The sequence below is a fragment of the Lampris incognitus genome, chromosome 7 (assembly GCF_029633865.1).
Source record: "Lampris incognitus isolate fLamInc1 chromosome 7, fLamInc1.hap2, whole genome shotgun sequence".
NCBI lineage: Eukaryota > Metazoa > Chordata > Actinopteri > Lampriformes > Lampridae > Lampris > Lampris incognitus.
In genome coordinates this window covers 27,425,026-27,448,552 of record NC_079217.1, presented here as the reverse complement: position 1 = coordinate 27,448,552, position 23,527 = coordinate 27,425,026, and the positions used below count along the sequence as shown (strand labels likewise).

Sequence of the window (23,527 nt, the reverse complement as noted above, 5' to 3'; positions counted from 1 at the left end):
AGTGTTTTCTTCCAAGTTTTATTGAAATAACTGAGAAAAACGGCTGGGAATCGATATTCAATTAACTGTTACCTATCCCAAATCCAGTCCTTTGCCGCATGTTCACGGCATGATGTTAAGGGACGATGACGGGCCCTTGCTCTCAATCACTCCGGCTCTTTTAGCAAATCTCAGGAAATCATATCAATAAATCAGGTGAATCGTTGTTTGAAAACAAACCTCACTTATTTCACAACTGGCGGTCAAACATTTTAACGATCAGTTTATTGATTCATATTGTCATTAATCTAGCCCCGCACCAAAAGTACAAATTGAAAAATCTTACAGCAAAATAGCGTGGAGTGTAACATTAAATGATGCTGTCCTTTTCTCTACCTTCCTCACCATACCCAACTACCCTCCTCCCCCTCCTCTTTTAGGTGATTACCTGCTTTGGCCTCTCTGTCGTGACGTGCCGCTACGTGGGCTTCGCCGTGGTGGCCCTGCTGGTGGAGATCAACTCCATCTTCCTTCACCTGCGACAGATGTTGCGCATGGCCAACCTGGCAGCGGGCACCCTCTACCGGGTGAACAGCATGGTCAACCTGGGCACATACGTGGTGTTCCGCATCAACACACTGGCCTGGATGACCCGCTGGCTCGTGCTCAACCGAGACAAGGTGCCCCTCCTGGCCTACACGGTGGGCAGCGTGGGCATGGCCATCATGACCGCCATGAACATCGTGCTCTTTTGCCGACTGCTCCGGAGCGACTTCCTCAAGAGCAGCACCCGCGAGGCCAAAAAGGAGAAGGAGCTGTAGGGGGGAGGAGGAAGAGATGGAGCAGGGAGATGGGGTGGGTGGAGGTACATACACAGACCCACTGCTGTACATTCACACCCTGTGACCCAGATTTGGTACCCTGTTGCCTTCATGCTTTGTAGTCAAAGCTGGGAGATTGAAGAATGGACACACACACACACACGCATGCACACACGCACACATGCATGCACACACACACATGCTGGGGTTCATGTCAAGTGTCTAATCAAAATGGCCTTACCAACTTTACTACATTTTCACTGTTTGAATGGTGTGCAATGAAGGCAGGTGCAGTTAACACAGTACACAGACAGCCACATTTCTATCGTACTGTTTCTATAAATTATGATTAAAAAAAAACAAACAATGTTCTCATGTGGCAAAAGTTATCCTTGAACACGTCATCTTTCCGCTCACTAATCCCTAACGGGAGCAGCCAAAAGTAGTAGTAGATAATAGCCTGTGAAATGACACCAAAAGCCTTATTTTTTTGTGTTTCAGTTAAAACTGCTCCACAATATGGCTTATACATACGTAGAAATGTACACATATGTACAAATATATACGGTGGAATGTAAATGAAAATATATCTTACAGATGAAGGTTGTTTCCCACTGAATTTATATTATATGCACTACAGAGAATTATTGGAATCCAAAACATCTCTTTGTAAAACTGCCATTTAATACTTGGAAAATCTTTCACAAATCTATATCAGTAGTTAAAAAAACACCTGCTACCTCAGAAAGCCTGTAGCAGTTGTTTGTGTCTCACTAAACAGGCTTTGCTCGCAGAGTGGGGGTCTTATTTTTACAGATTGCATATAAAATGGAAGGAAAGAGTCACCTCCATTTGTCCTACAGCGTAAAGACGAGCCTTTTTTCTGTTCATTTACTTTTTAACAAAATCCACCAGACACACTCCAAGTATTGAGCCTTTTACCTCGTTAATGTTTTAATGAGAAAACAAGCTCTTACTAGTTGTTGATGATGATGCTGTCGTTTGTTTCATTGATACAGGGGGGAAAGCCTAAAGTAATACCTTGAAGTAGTATAGAGACTGTGGAAATCCTCTTGCACTTAAAAGTGAATCTTCTCCATGTTTCCCTGGTGGCAGATGGATTGCAAAGTAGCACAGTGCTTATTTTGCAAACCTATGATGGCCAACATTTAGCTACAACACTAAACTGGATTCGACTACCTGGTTGGGCTGATCACCATATGTGTGTGTGTGTGTGTGTATATATATATATATATATATATATATATATATATATATATATATATATATATTCTCTATGAGTCGATATCAGCTAGCACCAAATGGTGATCAGTCACTTGGAAAATCTCTCAAAAGTTTCAAAATCAAAAATCGAAGTGCTAAGGTATACTTTAGCTCCTCTAATTCTGACTGTCACAAGGGACTCTGGGTAACAACGCAAACCACACCAACGAGGTTAGTGGTTAAACCGTGTGGGAACAAAGCGAAAACGAGTAGAAAAGGCTACATAAGCACATAAAACATGCATGACAGCGGAGGAGTTAGGCCCATTTAAAGCTGGCTTATCCTCAGCTCAGTTAACACGGGAAAGGTGGAGAATGGGGAATGGCTGATCATTACAACCAGCTCTCCCAACAAGCCACTCTTATAATGTCATTACTAGCTGATGTCCCTCCACGACAGACCTAGACCTGTCTGAACGCCTACTCCACCTGCAGGTGTCTTGTGTTTGCCAAATTGTAGTTCCACGTTTACCCTATAGACAGCAGCAACGCGCCATTACATTACCTCATTGAGCTCATTAGGTTGTCATGGTTGACTCAACAGAGCAAAGAGCACCACAGATGTTAGAGAAAAATAAAAAAACAAGATATCCATGAACTGTAAGTAAGATGCTCACCTTTTTGAAGTTCAGTGCCAGCCCATAATAGTTTCGAGTTGCATGTTGGCGTGATTACAACAAGGGCATTTACTGTTCATTGCATATGACCTTTAGATTGGGGTGGGGGGGGGGGTTGACTGTCCCCGGATCTGTGAATAAGACCAACTTTTCCTTCTACATAGCAACCAGACCTGCCTACTCCGCTTGCTCCCATCATAGCAATACAGAACTTCAGTGGTGGTATGGCGATATGCTATTCATATTCAATGTCCCCCCCCCCTTTTTTTTCTTTTAAATGTTCGGTTTACCACACTGTTGGAGTATGCATATGTTTGTGTATATATAATTGTGTTTAAAGCAGATCAAATTTTCAAGGGTGAAATGAGAAACAAAAATTTTCCTAAAATTGAGTTTCCCTCATTTGTATGGAATTGTTGATCAAGGTGGATGTGAAATGATTTTGTAAGCTTTGTTGAATAGCGTTGTGCTTGTTTAGGAAGTAGTTCCTTTTTCACCCCTCACCCTCCTCTTCCCCCTTCCCCCAAACACAGACACACACACACAACCAAAAGTGGCTTTTACTAGTGTCTAAGACAATGTGCCTTTTTTATTACGAAAGCTGCTGTCAGAAACTTTGGATGGCTCAAGCCCTCAAACCAAGCTGTCCAAACCCATTACAATGAGCAGAGCATGTTGTCAGTGGTGTACAAAACTGTAACACACTCAGACAGAGTGGGCACAGTTACAGTTAACAGTGATGAGACACTAAATTTTTTTCTCTTACAACTTCTATAGAAATCATGTTCAAATTTGTCTGTGGAACAGGGCTGATGTGGAGTCTCTTTTCCCAGAAACCTGTTTTCCACTAAACCCATCCTGCTCTTAACACTTCATCACAACTTACAATCCACATATTTGATATTCATTGTCCATTGAAAACTCCAAGACCTGTTGCTCTCTGCTTATAAAAAATAACGACCCTAAAGTGTCTAGGAGGAAGTTAATTTGGAAATTCACTGTAGTATTCTCATTATAAACCGAGTAAACTCAATACAGAAAGTAAACGCTCGGTTTCCCTTTTGTGATCAACACAAGAACCCTTTTTGATCTTTAAGTGTGAATATGTTGTGTGTGCATTAATTTCCATTGCAGCAAATTCTTAAGGCAGCTTAACTCTGTGGTTGTGGTGGTGACCTTTGAAGAAATATTTTTCACAGTAACTTGCAAGCTTATGTTTGTGAATATGTTGTATTAGGCTGCAATGTTATTCATGATGATGTAATAGCAAATTAGTCATTATACGGCACCAAGACATGGTCCAGTCAACATGCCTCCTAATATTAATGTAATAGTCTTTTACATCAACTTGGAGAGGACTCTGGCCATTAAGCATGCCACAGTGTTGCTTTCTCTACTCTTATTAGTGCTCTCTCATTGCTATATGGAGTCACCTGGCTTGGATTTCAAATCACAGGATTTTCATATATGTGCAGGACAATCTTATGGTCCTACATTTGTCGGTAGTGGGCTTGTACTCTTCACAGGAGGGGATATTTAGATTTAGGTGGTTGCCAACAGCGGTGGAGCCACTGGCTAAGTTGGTCTCACTGCCTCAGTTCTGTTCACTGTGCCATTCCCCTCTTTTTCACAAGTCCATTGTCAGGTGACTTTTTTTTTTAAATAAAAGGCAATTGGAAATACTTGAGAAACTTGCACCAGTTGCCTTTTCTCTTATATTTTCTTGTCACTGGTGTGCTAAAGTCAGCTGTGTGGAATTGAAAAAATATATTCACAGGAACTATGAAAAACACATCAGCTTTTTGGGCGGTTTTAACTTCTCCCTCACCGAAGGAAATGGTCCAGATATGAGTACTGAACAAACCAACTGACATTTTGATGGCTGAATCATTGACCTTACCTGAGCATCAAAATGTCACGTTCCTCATAATACGTATGTCATAAGTGTACATTTAACAGTTTTATATTTTCTTTTGTGACGTTTTGGATGAAGTCGTTTTGTAATTAATACAATTCATATTGATACATTTCTTTGTACAATAACATATTTGTTTATTGTGAAAACAAAGATTAAAGAACCTAATATATTGCCTTGTTTTCATTTTGACCACTATGAGATGTTATCCCATAAATGAGCAACAGACCATATTCACTGACAATCAAGACTACATCTTATTACCAATTGTTCAGAGAATTTAGACACATTGTGATTACATAGGTCTATCCAGGCACACAATTTACTAATGTCATAAGTATATTCTGGGTTGCACTGGGTCCTACTCTGTTGAAGTTTATGGCAGACTGCTCCAACTCCCTAGTTATTTCTTAAACAATTGAATACGCTTATACAGTTTCTGCTTGAATATATTATACCCCATGGTGGAATCGTTTCTTTAATTAGTTCAACTCTGTTTTTCACTACAGCCCTTTCTTTTGATAGATTTTGACGTATTTCATTCATGACTGATGGACAAATAACTGAAAAATGGTTTTAGCAAAGGCAACTATACTCAACTGCTAATTAGGAATACTGCTCATTAAGTAGCATCATCTTTGTCATTTAAGGCCATGTAGAATTGGAAAATATGAAACAAATATACCTTAGAAATATATAAAATGTAAATAAAATTGAAATGAATGCTTATGTGCTCATTTTGGGTCAAAATTAATTTCTAAAGATGTCATGTACTAGCAAATTGAAAAACTACAAAAATTCCGCACTAGATGTTCGCGAAGTGTTCAGCAAGGCAGTCTTCAATTAGGGCAGAAAATGGAATCTGATTTTAAAAAAAGGGTAAACAAAATGGCATCTTTGCTAAAAAATAACATTTAGCACTATAACATGCAGTAATTGAAAACCAACTTTTTTTTTCTCATATGAAATTTTCTTCTGCCAAAAAAGGATTTTTACTAACTCTGTCATGTGCTTCAATAGACTGGAAGCCATGCCCCGCATGGGCTCTAACAGAACTCAGGATGCTTTGCTGTTAGACCTTCAGAATTTAGAAGGCTCGTCTGCTGACATTTTAGAATTGAGAATGCTTTAGTTCTTTTAATTGGAATTTCAGAATTTAGAAAGCTTTTTAGCTGGGAGTTTTTGAATCTATAATACTTTTTAGCCTGAGTTTTAGAATCTAGAAATTTTTTCTTTCTTTTTTAGTTGGAGTTTTAGAATCTGGAACACTTTTTTGTCAGAGCTTTAGTATATATAATGTTTTTTAGTCAAAGTTTTGAATTAGGGGCACTTTTTAGTAGAGTTTTAGAATTGAGAATGCTTTTTAGTTAGAATTGAGAACGCTTTTCAGTTGGAGTTTTAGAATTAACTCTTTAGTTGGAGTTTTAGAATTTAAAATGCTTTTTAGTCGAAGCTGTACTCGTAGTATTAAGTATTAGTATTCCCTTGCCCAATTAAATGGATAAAATCATACCTTACAGACAGAACACAACGTACTCGCGAAGACCGTAAAACCTCACAAATGGTTGAAAATTATGTTGGTGTACCTTCAAGGTTCAAATTTGGGTCCTCTGTTATTCAATGTGTATATTTATGACCTACCTGAAAGAAAGATCATAGGAACTGCTCTCCCATCCATCCAGGCCATCTTTGATACATGGTGCATCCGGAAGGCTCTTAGCATTGTGAAGGACCCCACCCACCCTTTCCACATTCATTTCACCCTCCTACCCTCTGGCAGGAGGTACCGGAGCATCCGTGCTGCCTCCACCAGGCTATGCAATGGTTTCAGTCCTCAGGCTGTGAGGTTCCTCAACAGCCTGAGCACTTAGACCTTCCATAAAATGACTTTTTGACCATCTTACTCACTGGCCGTGTCAGGTGTGCTTGTGATGTTTAGGTCTGTGAAATAATTCTTTTTATTCGGAGTTTTAAAATTGAGATGCTTTATAGTCGGAATCTCGGGATGGCACCGCAAAGCATTTTTCATTTATTTATTTATTTCCTTTTTTTCCTCTTTTGGAAACGCGTCCAGCGCTAACAGTCTCCTGTAGGTGCAGACCTCTGCTTGTCCGGGGGGCACTGAGGTCAGAACCTGCAATGGTTTTTTTGTGGCATCAACGTCCGTGATGGGGACAGGGCAGAGGGTATTCCCAATCATTTTAATGAGATTATGGTGATAGTCAGAGCCGCCCCCTAGCTAACATGAAGCCCAAGGTAAGATTGTCTGTGGCGTCCCCTTGTGGCCAGAAATGCATCACTTGTAATTTCCTTGGTCAGAAACTAAAAAAAAAAAAAAAGGAAAAACTTTAGGAGGAAACACAGCTAATGCATAATGTCAAAGACTAGATAGATAGATAGATAGATAGATAGATAGATAGATAGATAGATAGATAGATAGATAGATAGCCTTTATTTGATCAGCGAAAGACCAATTGAGAACAAAGCTCTCATTTACAAAGGTGCCTGCTTATACATAATCAAAAACAAGTTTTCAGTAGAAGGTGTAAAAAGTGCAAAATCAACATTCATTATACAAAACATAAATACAACACAAACACAAGACAAACGGCATACAAAATTAAAAAAAGCCCAAAAAACAAAAACAAAAACAGATAAAAGAAAGTAAAATAAGTACATTTCACAAGGACAAAACAGACACGTTAAGAAAAACATGAGCATTCATTATCTAAAACTGTTTTAGATATCTAGGGTTAAAAAAAGTTGTTTAACATAAGAGAGTCCTATAACTTACTCCACTTTTGAGGAGCATGTAGGCGAATACATTTTTTTCCCCAATTCCGTATTAAAATATAGGAAATCCAGGGTAATGCATTTTTGTGAACGAGCACGGTGTCCCATATTTCTAATTCTTAAAAGCAATGGTAAATAAAATGGTAGCTTATTATTAGCTTACTTGCTTATTAGCTTGTATTCAACCTTTATTTATCCAATCAATGAAACTTAAAATGTATAAATGCAATATAAAAAGCTATATAAATTACAAGATAGAAATATTACACATCATTTAGAAAAAAAGCTTTACAATCCCCAATTTTAGCTAAGGTTAAAATGAACAAGAAAATTAGGTTTTTAAAAAAAAGTCTTTCAGTACGCTCTGGCATGTGAACAGAATAATGCAATCGGTAAATAAATGACAATTGGAAAAATGAATCAATGAAACACAGTATCAAGAAAGGTAAATGAATTATATTTATATCTTTTTTACATTAGGTTGTTTTGATTAAATATAGATGTAGAAAAATAGATAAATTATGAAATATGAATAAATAAAAAAGGTAGGACAGCCATCCTCTACAACTGGACCCTTCTAGCTTTTCTTGCTGTGAAATCGTCGATTACGTGCTTATTCCAGAGTCCAGTGGGACGCTCTTGCCCCATGGTAGACCTCGCATTATGTTTGTATTATTACACCGGCCTGTTTAATAAGCTCTCCGGTCCCGAGCCTGTCAGAGGTCGACGTAGACGAGCGACGGGCTGATTTCTTCCAATCAGCTCTCACCGCCGAGTCCGTCGTACGATCTTCTGCTCACGGAGGCTTGTGTTCATGTTCCTACGATGGCGTATATGATAGCGTAAATACCGTGAGGTAGCGTATATAGCGTACAGTAGAGTATATACAGTAGAGTACACAGAGCACAGTACGCGATGCAGTGTACAGTGTGTACGTCAGCTGACGTGGCGGCGGGTGGGCGAGGGAGAAAGATGCGCATGTTGAAATGGATTGCGCACCTTTCTCGCAGGCTTTCCTATTGACCTTTCAAAAAAAGAAAAAAAAAGAAAAAGAAAAACACGTTGACACTTCTAACCGACGCAGTTGCAGCGAAGACTAGTTTTGCTGGAAGACAGTGTTACGTATTATCCCCCCCCCCGCATTGATCTACGAGTGGTGTTTTTTTTCCTTCCTTCTGTCTTCAGCGTCGTCACATGCAGCTGAGAAGCTATTCAAGGCTCTCTATGAAATGTCTTTGGATGAATGCCGCAGCGACGGCTCGCAGGGTTTGGACCAGCGCTGGAAAACAGCATGCTCGACTCAGAGGACCTGGCCATAACGCCTTCGAATCACATTTCTTAAAATTTGGCACTTAGAAATATCTACAAGGTAAGCAGCCTACAGATTTGAACGTCGACAAATTACCTAATGTGCGGTAGCTACAGGATATCTGATAGGGGGCCTCATGCATCTCATACGTTGCATGAAGGCTTGTAACGCATCGGCTTCTCTGGTCGTTCTGCTCTGCCAGCCATAGCTTGTATTTCTATATTTACCAGATGAAATAAAAACTTGACATTTCTCTCCAGCTGACACGAGCAGGGTTGATGTGTCTGCCTTGGAATGGTTTGTAAAATGTAATACATTCAAACTGATGTTATTTAAGCAGACCTTTTTTTTCTTTTTGTTTTTTTGTTTTTATGATAAATGTAAAGTTATAGACGGTAATAATATCTTAAAGATACCGGCTGATGGTGGTCACTCTCTTTATTGGCTTTCACTCTACCTTTCTCTCTCTCGTGCGCACGCACACACAGAGGAGAGACACAGACAGACAGACAGACAGACGCTCACATACACAAATGATGACGATGGAGTAAAAAGTGGATGGAGAATGAACGACATCGCACTAAAGAACTTATGTCCCAACCGATAGTTGTTTTTGTTTTTCCATGTTTCCACTGTCGGCTGTTTACAGGCTTGTAATGGATTCCCAGAGCACCTTGTCCCGTCAGATAGAAGGTGTGGAGAGGAGCATGGTGTTCCTCAGACAGGAACATCTGAGCCTGCTCCATGGGCTTCACCAGGAGATCCTGTCCCTGCAGAAGAGATGCTCAGGTGAACTGCTACCGCTTTTAGTGTGTGTGTGTGTGTGTGTGTGTGTGTGTGTGTGTGTGTGTGTGTGTGTGTGTGTGTGTGTGTGTGTGTGTGTGTGTGTGTGTGTGTGTGTGTTTTATTCACGGATTCCTGATTTGAAAACGACCCCATTTTAGAATTCAGAAACTACTGTGACATCCAAAATAGAAAAATCTAGTAGAGTTGTGCATCGGTTGTTAACTAGTGATGTTTACTGTCATCAACTCCGAAACCACTGATGGAAGGTTTAAGAATGAAACTTCTTTTATGAGCTGTCGGTAGTAGCTGGCTGCATGGCTGTCTTTTCAGCAGTCAACATCAATTGTTTACCTTAAAACAATGTTTTGTTCACTGCCTTAATTTCATGCGAGCTAGTCACCAGTAAACCGATAAACCAATGCATGTCTGGGCCATCAATCAGGCATAAGTGATTTATGTTCAGTGATGTCATTTGACTTTTTTCTGTTGCATCATTTCCTGTTTGGGCCTAATGGATATGCTATCCATTTAATCAAGCTTTGGGGTTTATGGGTTCTCTTGTGAGCATAAATCTGCAACTGAGTGCATTCAAACATGCACGCGTGCACACACACACACACACACACACACACACATCCTTACACAAAAGCACACAGGCATGTATTTGGTGTCACATACACACACAATGCATCCCAACAAATGCATATGCAAATACATCCATCATGCATAAACCGCATAAAAGAGATTGTGATACACAAATAAACAGGAGGGGCAAAGGGAGGGAAAGCTTAAAAGACATAAGGAGGGATGGCTCAAATCCAGTGTGAGTATATACTGACACTTCTCTATCCCTTTGAAGGCCTGTTGCTTGCCGTCTGTGTGTGTGTGTGTGTGTGTGTGTGTGTGTGTGTGTTCCCTCACTCCTTCACTCTTTGTCTCCCTCACCCTTCTCTCTCTCGTTCTCTCCATGGGATCTCTCACTGGGTAAATGACAATAAGGGCAGTGCACATGGGTCACTAGTCCTCATACAGACTCTTTAACTCTTAATATAAGTATTAGATTAGTAAAAAATCGAGATCTGCATTTTATGATACAAGAAAATGAGATGGTTTTAGGCCAAACACAATTCACAAAAGGAATCAAACAAGTTTTCTTTTTCGAAAATAATAACCGTATCCACAGGAATTCCACACAGGCGACATTTAGTAGTATTTTTGTAGCCATAACCTAAAAACTTTTGAGATCTGGGTCATAAAAGATGAAATATGTTATGATATGCAACACCTGACCTCATGAGTCTGTGCTCCATGTTTCCTATGTCCGCTGTTAACGTTTTCATTTACACATTGTTTAGACATCTCTGTAGCAACGCGCACACACACACACACACACACACACACACACACACACACACACACACACAAAGCCATACTAATTTATAGGCTATTACCACCACTAATAAACACACTAAAATGACCTTACAAGCTATATTGGAATTTTTCCAATCAAGTCTGTGAGTAAAACATTGGTTTCCAAGACAAAATAGTTGTGAGAGTTGACTTGGGACAAATGAAGCCATCCCAGTCGTCTATCCTCACCCTGGCTTCATGCATCCCATCCCGATGGTACATCTGTTTTTGACATGGCCTGATTTGCTGAGGTCAGACATGAGGTCAGTGGGGGAGGTCTGTAAGGGTAAGGGCTGATACGCTTAAATGGTTTGTGGAATCAATAACAGATTGCTGCCAGCTAATGTGTTGCTTGACTGAGTGCCACAGAGTCAAGCTGATGGCGGTGGTACAATAATACACTTTAAGGCTGCCATGGCTTCACTGACCTCTTTTCATTTTTTTGGAATCTTTTTGCATCTGCGTATTGGTTTCAAGTTAAACTCATGTCTCCTTGAACTATAGCGAGTCACTCCACTCTTACCTTCTTTCTTCCTTCTTCTTGAATTTGAGACAGAGCGTGTCATTAAAACAGTATCAAATGGTTTTGTAGCGAGCCCATGTCTATGTGTAAGTTTAGACATTTGTGAGCGGGTGGCATGGTGGCCCAGCAGTTAGGTTTTTTTTTTACTACTTTTATTAATCCCTGTGGGGCAATTCTTTCTCTGCATTTAACCCATCCCAGCTGTGTTGCTAGGACCAGTAGGCAGCCACCATGCAGCGCCCGGGGACCAACTCCACTTCGTCTTGCCATGCCTTGGTCAGGGGCACAAGGAGTATTAACCCAGTTGCTCCGGTTTCCCCCACCATCAAAAAGACATACATGTTAGAATGTCTTTTTGATGGTGGGGGAAACCGGAGCACCCAGAGGAAACCCACGGCAGACACGGAGAGGACATGCAAACTCCACACAGAGGACGACCTGGGATATGACCCCTAAAGTTGGACAACCTGGGGTTTGAACCCATGACCTTCTTGCTGTGAGGCAACAGCGCTAACGATTGGGCCACGGTGCTGCCCTGTTGCCTCACAGCAAGGAGGTCCTGGGTTCGAACCCCAGGCCGTTCTAGGTCCTTTGTGTGTGGAGCTTGCATGTTCGCCCCGTGTCTGCATAGGTTTCCCCCGGGTGCTCCGGTTTCCTCCCACCGTCAAAAAGACGTGCATGCTTGGGTTAATACTCCCGACTGTGCCCCTGAGCAAGGCAATGGAAAGAAGAACTGGAGTTGGTCCCCCGGTGCTGCAGTTGCCCACTACTCCTATACAATAGGATGGGTTAAATGCAGAGAACGCATTTCATTGTAACCTGTACAATGACAAAATAAAGAGGCTTTAAAAACGGTTATACTCTATGTACTGAGTGACTTTAGGGTGTAGCTGTGCAGGTCTTTGGGTAAAATCAAGTGTCTTAATGACTGTTTCTGTCTGTGGATCAGAAATAACATCTTGCAATGCAAAACTTAGATGTTCAGTGGCGGCAAATGGCATCGGATTGACCTAGAAAGATGTATAGACCGACAGACGACCCCGTCTGTCATTCTGACCGCCTTGCTGTCTGTTGGACGAAATGACCAGACAGGAGCCCCCTTCACGAAGAAGGAAAACTGTCTACAAGCAAAGGGATCACATTTCATGACTTTACTGGTAGTGATTAAAGACCCCACCCATCCCGAAGCTGTCTGTCCGAGTATACCCTTCCTTCCTTCCTTGTTTCCTTCCTTCCTCCCTTCCTTGCTTCCTTGTCTTTTTTCGTATTCCCCCATTCACTCCACCCTGTGGTCTTCATGCCATCTGAGGGGGTGGTGGATGTGTTGTGCTGAGCTGGCAGAAGGACAGAGCAGGGGTGTGACAGAGAAAGGGAGGGGACGAAAGGCAAACGTATCACTATGAAGTCTCTTTAGTCCTTTAGATGCCAGCCTGTAGCGTCGCCTTTGGTATCCAAGGCAGTTCAATACAAACCGCTGAACATATCAATTTAAAAAAAGAGAAAGAGAGAGATGAAAAGGTTAACAATCAATTTTAAACTGTAGAGAAGGTGAACGGGTTGTTATCCTATTTAGAAATTAGGACGCTGTTGGTTGTATAAGCCTATACTGTTTTGCCAACTAAGGAAAAGATGGAATAGATGTAATATATACCACATTCACCTTGAAACTAGTAAAGCTAACCCCCCCCCCCTTTGCTGTCTCTCTTTCTCTGTCTGTCCGTCTCTCTGTCTCTCTTTCACTCTCTCTCGCTCTGTCTGTTTGTCTCTGTCTCTCTTTCACTCTCTCTCGCTCTGTTTGTCTCTCTCTGTCTCGCTCTTTCTCTGTCTGTCTGTCTGTCTGTCTGTCTGTCCGTCTCTCTGTCTGTCTGTCTCTGTCTCTGTCTCTCTTTCACTCTCTCGCTCTGTCTGTCTCTGTCTTTCTCTTTCTCTCTCTCTCTGTCTGTCTGTCTCTGTCTGCCTGTCTGTATGTCTGTCTGTCTGTCTCTGTCTCTCTCTCTCTTTTTCAATCTCTCTCATTCTGTCTGTCTGTCTGTCCATCTCTCTCTCTCTGTCTGTCTGTCTGTCCATCTGTCTCTCTCTCTCTCCATCTGTCTGTCTCTGTCTCTGTCTCTATCTGTCTGTCTGTCTGTCTGTCTGTCTGTCTGTCTGTCTCTCTCTCTCTCTCTCTCTCTCTCTCTCTCTCTCTCTCTCTCTCTCTCTCTCTCATCCCCCTTTCTGTAAAGCCAGCCTCAGTGTTTGTGCAGTATGCATTAGCTGTGTGTTTTTGCTGCTTGGACTGAAGCAGATCAGCAGAATATGTGCAGGACGCTGCCAGGCTGCCTTCACGTCTGTCTGAATGGCCGTCAAGAAGACTGACAAAGCAAACACCACCAGTTTCAGGACAGATACAGAGACTTTTTACATTTTCTCCCTTTGACCGAAGCTCAGACACTGTGTTTGGGGCATTGTTAACAGCACAGTAACTACACTATAGTGTTTTGCTATATTCAATTAACTACAGACATCTAATGCCAAATACAACACTTTTTCAGAAACACAAAGACTTAGTCCGGTAGTCGGACTGTGGTATAATCCATCTTTATCCATTGCAGTGATTTAAAGCTGAAATTTTGAAGGTTTTTCATGCAAATGAAAAACCTTCTGAATGATGAAAATGAAAAATAATGCCCTTTATGATGCTATCTATTGGGATGCCATTTAAGATAATAGCTAATCGATATCCAAATCATGAATGCTATTTCACTTGTTCAATTTATAGGTTGCTGTTAGGAAGGGCTTTCCTAGGAAGAATGATTTGGTGCATAGCATGTCACATCTTCACCATAGAGACTGGATGCGGATAACAAAGGCTGGAAGTAACGGCTTAAAAGAAGTGAAGTTGTTGTGGCCAACAAACATAGTACATGGCAGACCAGGCATGTAGAGGAGGACTTTTGCCATCAGATACAACTGCATAAATCGCTAAAACTTTGGTTTGACCATGTGTTTTGTTTTGATTTTTTTTGTTTTATTTTGTTTTGTTTTGTTTTGTGTGTTGGGTGGTAAGGAAAGTGCTGATGCAGCAACACTGGCAACCTGCTTCAATTCATATGGATCTCTAAAATTTGGACGCCTCAAATACTGCTACATCTACTACGTACTAGCACAATTGTCAGTAAGTTAAACAGAAGTGGGATGATTTCCCAGTGTGTGTTGGCCCTGTGATGGCCTGGTGGCCTGTCCAGGGTGTCTCCTCGCCTGCTGCCCAATGACTGCTGGGATAGGCTCCAGCATCCTCGCGACCCTGAGAGCAGGATGAGCGGTTTGGATAATAGATGGATGGGATGATTTCAGCTTAAACATGGTACATAAGATAATATAGTGGGAGTATATAGCATTGTATAGGCGTGATGGGTTGTGGAGTAGTGGTATAGTATAGTAGTGTATGAGCAATAAACAATATGCTATAATATAGGGCATAAGTTGTTGATTATTCAACCATAACAAAACTCTGTATTGTAGTGACATATCTGTTGTGCGCACATACTTGCCTCCACTGTCCTGTTTGTTGTTCCATTTACTTCTTCTATTTTTTTCTTTTTTCTTTTGTTTTATTTTGCTATGTGAGTGATGTCTGCAAGTAATAGAAGCTTCTGTGAACCAGAATCAAATTCCTCGTGTGCATAGGCACACTTGGCCAACAAAGTTGATTCTGAACATTCTTAAACTCTCCTGTATGTGTAAAAATAGCAGCATTCCCAAATCTCTATCATCATTATTTGAAATCAATAAGCACCATCATTACTTTATACCCCTCATGTAAGATGAAAAGGCATCTCAGAGGCCTGACCGTCACCCGGGACAACTGGGATGTCAATCGCACAAAGTCACAGCCATCTGCCCCTTTGCCTAATACCAGGGCCTGCCATCTTAAGAACATACTAGTGTGAAGCGCTTAACCCTGGGCAATGACATTGTTTGGATTTGAATTGTCATGGATTCTAGTACCCTAAACCCCAGGCCCGCAAGTGCCAAATGTCTGGCCCACGCTAACCCATTGGCACTAACACACCTGTCATAACATGTGAAATAAAGTGTGGAACATGTGAAATAAAGTGCAAGCTGCTTTACTTTATTTTGACCTCATGCCACGCCATACACTTGACCTATGCTGTAGAGCATACGTAGATGTAAGGAGTACTCTGTGCTCTCTACAGTCCTTGACTAGACAGAGCCACACACCAGCTAAGTCACAGATCATTAATAACCTTCCTAAACCAAGAACATGGCCTGCACGAAAAAGTGCAGAGTCAACCAGGAAAACTGACAGTTCAAATCTGACTAGACTGATCAGTTCTGTTTTATTTTACTAGACCACGCCAATGCCAAACTGACATGCTTGATATGCATGCAGACCGTAGCTGTCTGCAAAGCAGATAATCTAAAGTGACACTTCAACACTATGCATGCTGCCAGTTTTAATGCCAACTACCCTACAAAATCAGATTACCGCAAACAAACAATAGCAAATATAACAACATCATACAAGCACTCTTATCTGTAAATCAACATCAGCAAAAGAGAGTGCAGCAGCTGCATCACTGCATGTTTCATGGATCCTTGCTAAAGCTAAGAAGCCATTCACTGATGCTGAGTTGATTAAAACGTGTGCAAGTGATATGGTTGGTGATGTTTTAAGTCATGATAAGAAAAACAAGAAAACGGTTGTGGAGCTATTAGAGCAGGTGCCATTGTCGGCTAACACAGCAACAAGAAGAGTAGAACTTTTAGCAGGGGAGTGTTCTTCCAGTCTACTCACCGATTTGAAGAAAGCAGAAGCCATATCACTAGCCTGTGACTGAACTGATATGGAACAGCCATCTGTATTTGCAAGATTTTTGATGGCGAAATCTTTTGGGAAGAGCTACTTTGTTTGCTTCCCCTGCCTGGGTGCACAACTGGGGAAATCATATTTAATGAATTAACACAGTTCTTTGAGAAGAGTGGCTTGGATGTGAGCAAATTGTGTCCGTTGTCACCGATTGGGCTCTGTCAATGGTGGGACAACACAAGGGCTTGGTAAGCAGGCTTGCCGCGGTTAGCCCAGCACTCTTAGCATTTCATTGCATATTAACAATTCAGCGTTGTGCGCTAAACTGTGTGGGGAAATGATAGAGGCGATGGATACTTTGACGAGACTGGTAAATTTCATTCGCAAGCGTTCTAGTCTGCAACATCGCCTTTTCAGAGCACTGTTGGAGGACATGTCAGTGGAATACAAGGATCTTTTGCTGCATAATGATGTTTGCTGGCTGAACAAAGGCCGTGTGTTGGAGAGGGTGTGCAACATGCACGATGAGCTTGTGTCATTTTTATTCAGACTGCAGAACCAAAAAGCCCAAGAATACCAGATGTTTTTAAATTACAATAAGGTGATGGAATATGTTTTTTTTTTCTTGGAGTATGACATCATGTTTCATCTAAATCACCTTAATCTGCAATTACAAGGCAAGAACCACACTGTTGCAGACATGCACAAGGCCCCTCCACCTACATATGTGAGTCACTGTTTTCTTCAGTGAACTCCATCAAGAACCAGGAAAGAAACAGACTCTCTGTTACGGCCCTAGTGCCGTGTGTTGTGTATGCGATTACCCTCTTGTAGGCAGACCTAGGGTTTGTATTTATGGGATGGGGTGTTACGGCCCCAGTGTTGTGTGTTATGTACAATTACCCTCTTGTATACAAACCTAGGGTTTGTTTTTATGGGAGGGGGTGTTACGGCCCCAGTGTTGTGTGTTATGTACAATTACCCTCTTGTATACAAACCTAGGGTTTGTTTTTATGGGAGGGGGTGTTACGGCCCTAGTGCCGCGTGTCTAATTTTCCCTCTCCAGGTAATGCCCCGCCTCCTGTGGAACTGCTGATTGAGCCCAGGTGACCCCAATTGCTCATCAGCTGGGTATATAACTCGGAGAGAGACGCCCAACAGTGCCAGTGGGCCATTGTTGGCAGCTAGAGAGAGAGAGAGAGAGAGAGATAGAGAGATGGCCAGTGGGCCATTGGTGTCAGCTAGAGAGAGAGAGATAAGAGAGACGGCCAGTGGGCCATTGGTGTCAACCAGAGTGCAAGCTCTTGTGTCAGTACTCTATACGCCTTGAGAAGGAGGGTGAAACCTATGTTAGTGTTCTTGTTTCTTTCGTTTTGGTTTGATCTGAGTTTGTTTTGTTATCTAAGCCTGGATAGTTAAGATCCGCCATCTTCAGTTGCCTTTTCTTATTGTATATAGGGTTAGTTTTTGTCAATAAATCTGTTTTTACACCTGGTTCCGCCTCCCACCTTTCTTATTCCCCCGGGACACTTTCATTTTCTTTGTTACTTCCCCTCATCCCCTGGACCTTTAATGGGGAACGTGACACTCTCCAATGCACAACTTGGACAGTGCCTCAGGATTGCCACAACAGAATACAGGCCCGACATCAGAAGGATTGTCTCATCCCATCACTCTCACTTCTCTTACTGATTGGTGAATGAACATCCATTTATTTTTGTCCATAATTAAATTGTTGGTTTTGGACTTATTTTGTTTCAAGAGTGTATTTTTTTTTCTCCTATGTGACCCTCAACACAAGCTTTAAGAATCTCAGGCCTAAATTATTACTACTACCATCACCACTACTATTACTACTACTACTACTACTAATAATAAAATAATAATGATAATAACAATCGTAATAGCAGCAACAACAGCATTTGCACATAAGACAACTTTTACTGACGCAATGGAAAAAAAAAACCTGGACGTTTTGGCCCTTGGCTTGGCATGCATGACATGATTTGGCCCTTGGGCACACTAACTGGGGAGCCCTGGTCTAGTCAGTCCACCTATTAGCTTTGAAGTTATACAATGAAAAAGAGGACTTTCAAGATATAGTGGAAGAAGCACGTGAATGATCTTAAACCCTTAGTAAGAGCAGTTGAGGTGGATATACAGGTAAGGACGGCCCTCTGAACCATTCACACACATTCCTCTTTCAAACCAATAGCCATCACATGCTGCTTACCACCAAAAAGGATCCACTGGTTTGTGAAAAAAAATGAATAAATCCCGTCTTGTGACAGGTGCCAGTTGAGGAAAATATCAGACTCAAAACTTTTTCAGATTGTCAAGATGATCCTCTCATATCCCATCTCAGCACTTTGGAGGATTTGCATGTTGGTTGTTATAATGAGGTGATTCAGGTGGATTTCCATACTCATTTCCATTTTGGTGTTGTTTCCTCCGTGTCGCTCACACCATCTCCTTCCTCTGTTCTCTGCTCCTCAGAGCTGACCTGTGAGCTGAACCTGAAGCCTCCGGGCAAGAGCCAAGTTGGTATGTCCAAAAGATCTCTCCTTTTTCCTTCTTCCTTCTATCTTTCTTTCGTTTATTTTTTTTTTGACCCTTGAATTTAGAAAGGCCTTTCAATAATTTTTACGTTTGTCTTGTTTTTTTTTTGTTATTGCCCTACTGTTTTATTTCTTTGCACTTATACTTTGTACACCCCAAGCTATGTTTTATCATATGTTTTATTGCTTTTGCTGGGTTTATTCTTGTTATTTGTACTCAGACTTTATTTTCTTTTTAGTTTGATGTAAAGCACGTTGTAACTGTTAAGTGCGATACAAATGAACTTTATTATTATATTGTCTTTATCGCACTCACTTAACTGTACCGCTTGCATGTTTTTCATATTGCTGTAGATGTTCTCTCCTGGAATTCCTCTCATTAGTTCTTCTTTTCAAGCTAGAAAGACAGAGACAGGCAGACAGACGGGTGGATAGATGGGTGGATGGACGGAAAGACAGACAGACAGACAGACAGACAGACATTTCTATCTCTCTCTGTTAGCTTGTCTGTGAGACACTCTGCATGACCTCTTTAGCATGCAAACTCAACCCCCCAAAACACTATTACTCCTACCCTGCACCAGCATCCCTCTTTCCCTCCTTTCCTCCCTCCCTCCTTTCCTCCCTTCCCCCAAGTGACACTTCCCTTTCAGCTCCTCTCCCCCCATTCAACTATCCCTCGCTCCATCTCCTCACACACAAGAAGAAAGCAGTTTCTGTGACAAACAACTGAGGGGCTCTGTTCTCTAGTGTGTGTGTGTGTGTGTGTGTGTGTGTGGTGCTGAGACGCTGGAGCTCAAACTGAATGGGGAGGATTGGTCACAGTTGGATGAGGACAGTACACACACAAGGCTGCATGCCTCGACAATTTGCACCTTATAGTGGGTATTTGTGAAACAGACTTCTCGCATTGCCCTGGATGCAGGGATGCAAGACGAGACGAGTTTTGAAGAGAAAGAGAGAGCAGATGGGGATGGGAAATGGGGGTAAGGCCTTGTAGCAGCTTAAAAAAACGATTTCTTTAGAACTCAGGTTATCTCTTGTTTCATCAGTACACTGCAGCACTCTCTGTTCTTCTCCTCCCTGACAAATTTATCCATCCTATTTTTTTTGTTTTTTCGAGCTCTTGGTTTTGCTCTGAACCCAGTGGGGGTATCGAATTACAGGCTGTTTGCTGAAACAGAGAGAGAGAGGAAAGAGAGAGAGTAAAGAACAGTGAGTGTGTGTGAGACATGGGGAACAGCCAGAAGAATAATTAAGTAGGGTAAGGGGAGACAAGGCGACAGGGTGCGGTGGGTTGCAGACATGGAGCATTAGGGAAATGGAAAGAGAGAGGGGGGGATGATTGTGGCGAGATGTGAAGATCAAATTATGTAGCCTATAGTTAGTGCTATGAGCTCATCCTGGGTGTGGCGAAGAGCGACAGAGAACCTGAGACAGGCAGGTTCCCAATGAAGGCAGGGGCCATCCCGGAAGATGATGAGAGGATGGGATGGACAGATTAAAGGAGTAAGAGAGAAGGTGAGGATGCAGGGAAGGGGAGTAGGGGGTGGGTGGACAGAAGGAAAAGGGATACAGAAAACATATAAGTAACAAAAAGGTTATTTGAGGATGAGTGAAGTGTATGTGTGTGCGCGCGCATGTGTGTGTGTGTGTACCTGAAACCATCTATCTTGTGGGGAAATTTTGTGGGTCCCCATGAGGAAAGTGGTCTATTTTAGGGTTAGGTCTTGGTTTTAGGGTTAAGGTTAGGGTTAGGATTAGGTTAAGGTTAGGATTAGGATTAGGTTAAGGTTAGGATTAGGATTAGATTAAGGTTAGGCTTGTAGTCATGCTAGTTAAGGTTAGGGTTAAGGGCTAGGGAATGAATGTAGTCAGTGAGGGATCCCCACAAGTATAGGGTAATGTGTGTGTGTGTGTGTGTGTGTGTGAGAGAGAGAGAGAGAGAGAGAGAGAGAGAGAGAGAGAGAGAGAGAGAGAGAGAGAGAGAGAGAGAGAGAGAGAGAGAGAGAGAGAGAGAGAGAGAGAGAGAGAGAGAGAGAGAGAGAGAGAGAGAGAGAGAGAGAGAGGTAGATTTTGAGAGAGGTAGATTGAGAGAGAAATGGGCAAATTTCAGGAGGGAGGCTAATCAGCTTTACTTCAAACTCAAAGCCTATATGAGTGTATGAACCACTCTATTACATTTGAGCCCAACACAAATTCCACATTTCTAAGTTTCACCTCTAGTACCCAATCCCCTCATCCCCACCTCCCATGGGATCTCCTGCCCAGCCAACGTGACCTATTTCTGGGGCTAGTTGAGGTACCAGAGACTCTGTGGATGTAATCTGCCTTTCCCCTGGCAAGCTCCGAGTGGGGTCACCGCACTGACTCAGGGCTTTCCATTCACACCACCTTATCTCTCAGCACTCTACCAGAAAGGGAAAGTGTAGAGAGAAATTAGTGTGGAAAGAAAACCAGGGACATATTTCATGCAGACTGGCCTTGGTGCAGAGGTTGAACTTTACATTGACAGCCCACCTCAAAGTAGCAGTCTTTGCCTTCTCCTCTCCCTCAGGAAAAATACTTAATATTCATGATGGTATGAAAGATTGCTGAGTTTCCTACACGAGTTTATGGTCTGATCTGTTGTGATGATGTTTTGCATCCTGTGGGTTGAATTAAAATACAGTCTGGTTTGGGAAAATAACTTTGTGGCCTCATCGTCTACCTCCCTGTCATTCATGGTCAAATAGTGACGGGTTCAAATGAAAGCAGTACAGCTGAATAAATAAGTCTTACCACCTTCCAACTATATGCAGACAACACAGCATCCAGCTATGAGCTATTCTCCCCTCTCTCGCCCCACATATCATACAAGCTCCGCAGGTTACTAGTGTGTGTGTGTGTGTGTGTGTGTGTGTGTGTGTGTGTGTGTGTGTGTGTGTGTGTGTGGGGTGCATGTTTCTCAACCTTCTTTCAGGATTGGCAGCATATAGTATGCCATGGAAATCTCTATGATTGACATTTGCTCACCAAACCCCCCCCCCCATTATGTGCTCATTCCGCTGCTTCTGTCTGGATGAGCTCTAAAGCACCCATACCATTCCCCCGCTGCCAGATTATCCCCGATAGGCACTAAGAGCAAATTGGTGATTTTCCAAATGGTCAGGCTTAGTCCCATTACAGAATACTATATCTGTTTTACTTAGTGGCTTCTGGCCAAGATATCATCTGGATATTGTCTCTACCCTGCCCCCTGTGCCCACATGCCCTGGGGATTGGAGCCAGTGGACAGACACCAGCTACAGCTTGTCTTACACAGAGGGGATACATACGCTGCTCCTATAATTATTTACTTTATGTATTTTTGTGTGTTTGTGTATGTGTGTGTGTGTATGTGTGTGTGCGTGCATGTGTGTGTGCATTATTCTGCGTGTATTTTCTCAGTTGTTCTGGTAGCAATGCTGCAAGTCATTCATATATATTTGTCATGTATTTGCATGATTTTGCATGTATTTCATGAATGAACTATTGTTTGTGTATGGTTTAATGCTTGCGTTACCAGTCAATCTCTGTGTGTCAGATTTGCAGGTAGAAGAGCAGCTCTTGGACACTCAGTGTCTGGAGGTAGAGAGCCGTCTGGCTGAGCAGCAGTTCACCTTGGAAGAGCTTCGTAAAGAACTGAGCCACAAGGGGGCTCTGGTGGGAGCCCTCAGAGCCACTCTCAAAGACAAGGAACGCCATTTCTTGGAGGAGTTGAAACGCCGGAGCCACCGGTCCACCATCCTAAACACAGAGCTGCAGAAACAAACCGAGGCTGCAGCTTACCTCTCCTTCCAGCTCCATGCTGCTCGACAGCAACTGCACCACCAGCGGCTGCAGCAGAGGCAGGAACTCCTAGCCCGAGCCAAAAGTCAGGGGAGCCAGTATGGTGCAGAACAGAGCTCTGTTTCTCCGCAGCTGTTATCAGTGGCCTCCCCTGCCTCCCCTGTTGTCAAACCCAAGCGTAAGAGCACTAGCAGTAGGTCATCCTTGGGACACCTGAGGGTAGAGCGCTCTAGAGAATGTGTGCCCATGGAGAGAGTATCAGGCCCTGCAGAGCCCATTGCCATGCCGGACCCTGCACTTTTCCTCCACCCCCGCCGGCACAGAGCCCGCTCCAGGCACTCTGCTGCCCAAAGACAGCTTCCAATGGGCCTAGAAAAGGAGGATGAGGAGGAAGGAGGTGGGGAGGGGCCAATGGGGCCCAAAGATGAAGCCTCCAGGCTTATGGCTGCAGCCACGGCGCCCCCTGCTGCTGAGACCAAGGCAGATTAGCTACTACTGTGACCGACTACTCACTGCATTCATACTCATTTGCGTCATTATCCTTTTTATGACTGTAAATGCTGTTAACCGTTGTTTTGCACCTTGACTACAGTACACTCAGACTGGTTTTTAGCTATTAAATCATATACTCTTTCTTTGCCAAGATGGACAATTTTCTAGAACGGACAGACTTTGAAACAACCTGAAATAATGTGCTAAGTGGAACTCAATTTGAATCACTTACATGAAATTGGGTAAATTATTGTCTGTTTACACGAGTGTCATTTGCTCTGTATGCAATGGGGCCTTACTTGAGTGTAAATCCTTTTTCACTGGGAGTAATGGTGGAAATCTCATCAAATAAGTAGATATTCTTGGTGGACTTAAAGCCCTCTTGTGTGACCCGTTGAACTGTGTCTTCAACGGCTGAGAT

General features: G+C 42.4%; 2 protein-coding genes across 2 annotated transcripts in view; both read left to right on the top strand.

The window, feature by feature from the left end:
- tlcd2 (TLC domain containing 2) overlaps window positions 1–800 on the top strand; it is a 30,749-nt gene extending 29,949 nt beyond the window's left edge. The window contains exon 4 of the mRNA XM_056283264.1: window positions 420–800. Coding sequence (XP_056139239.1) covers window positions 420–800 — 381 coding nt within the window. The remainder of the gene's footprint in view (window positions 1–419) is intronic.
- An 8,573-nt stretch (window positions 801–9,373) lies between these two features.
- Window positions 9,374–23,246, top strand: ccdc92ba (coiled-coil domain containing 92Ba). Its single transcript, XM_056284125.1, has 3 exons — window positions 9,374–9,506; window positions 18,743–18,790; window positions 22,370–23,246. Exons 1-3 carry the CDS (start codon window positions 9,374–9,376, stop codon window positions 23,101–23,103), a joined length of 915 nt encoding a protein of 304 aa, XP_056140100.1. The 3' UTR covers window positions 23,104–23,246.
- The last annotated feature ends 281 nt before the right edge of the window (window positions 23,247–23,527 follow it).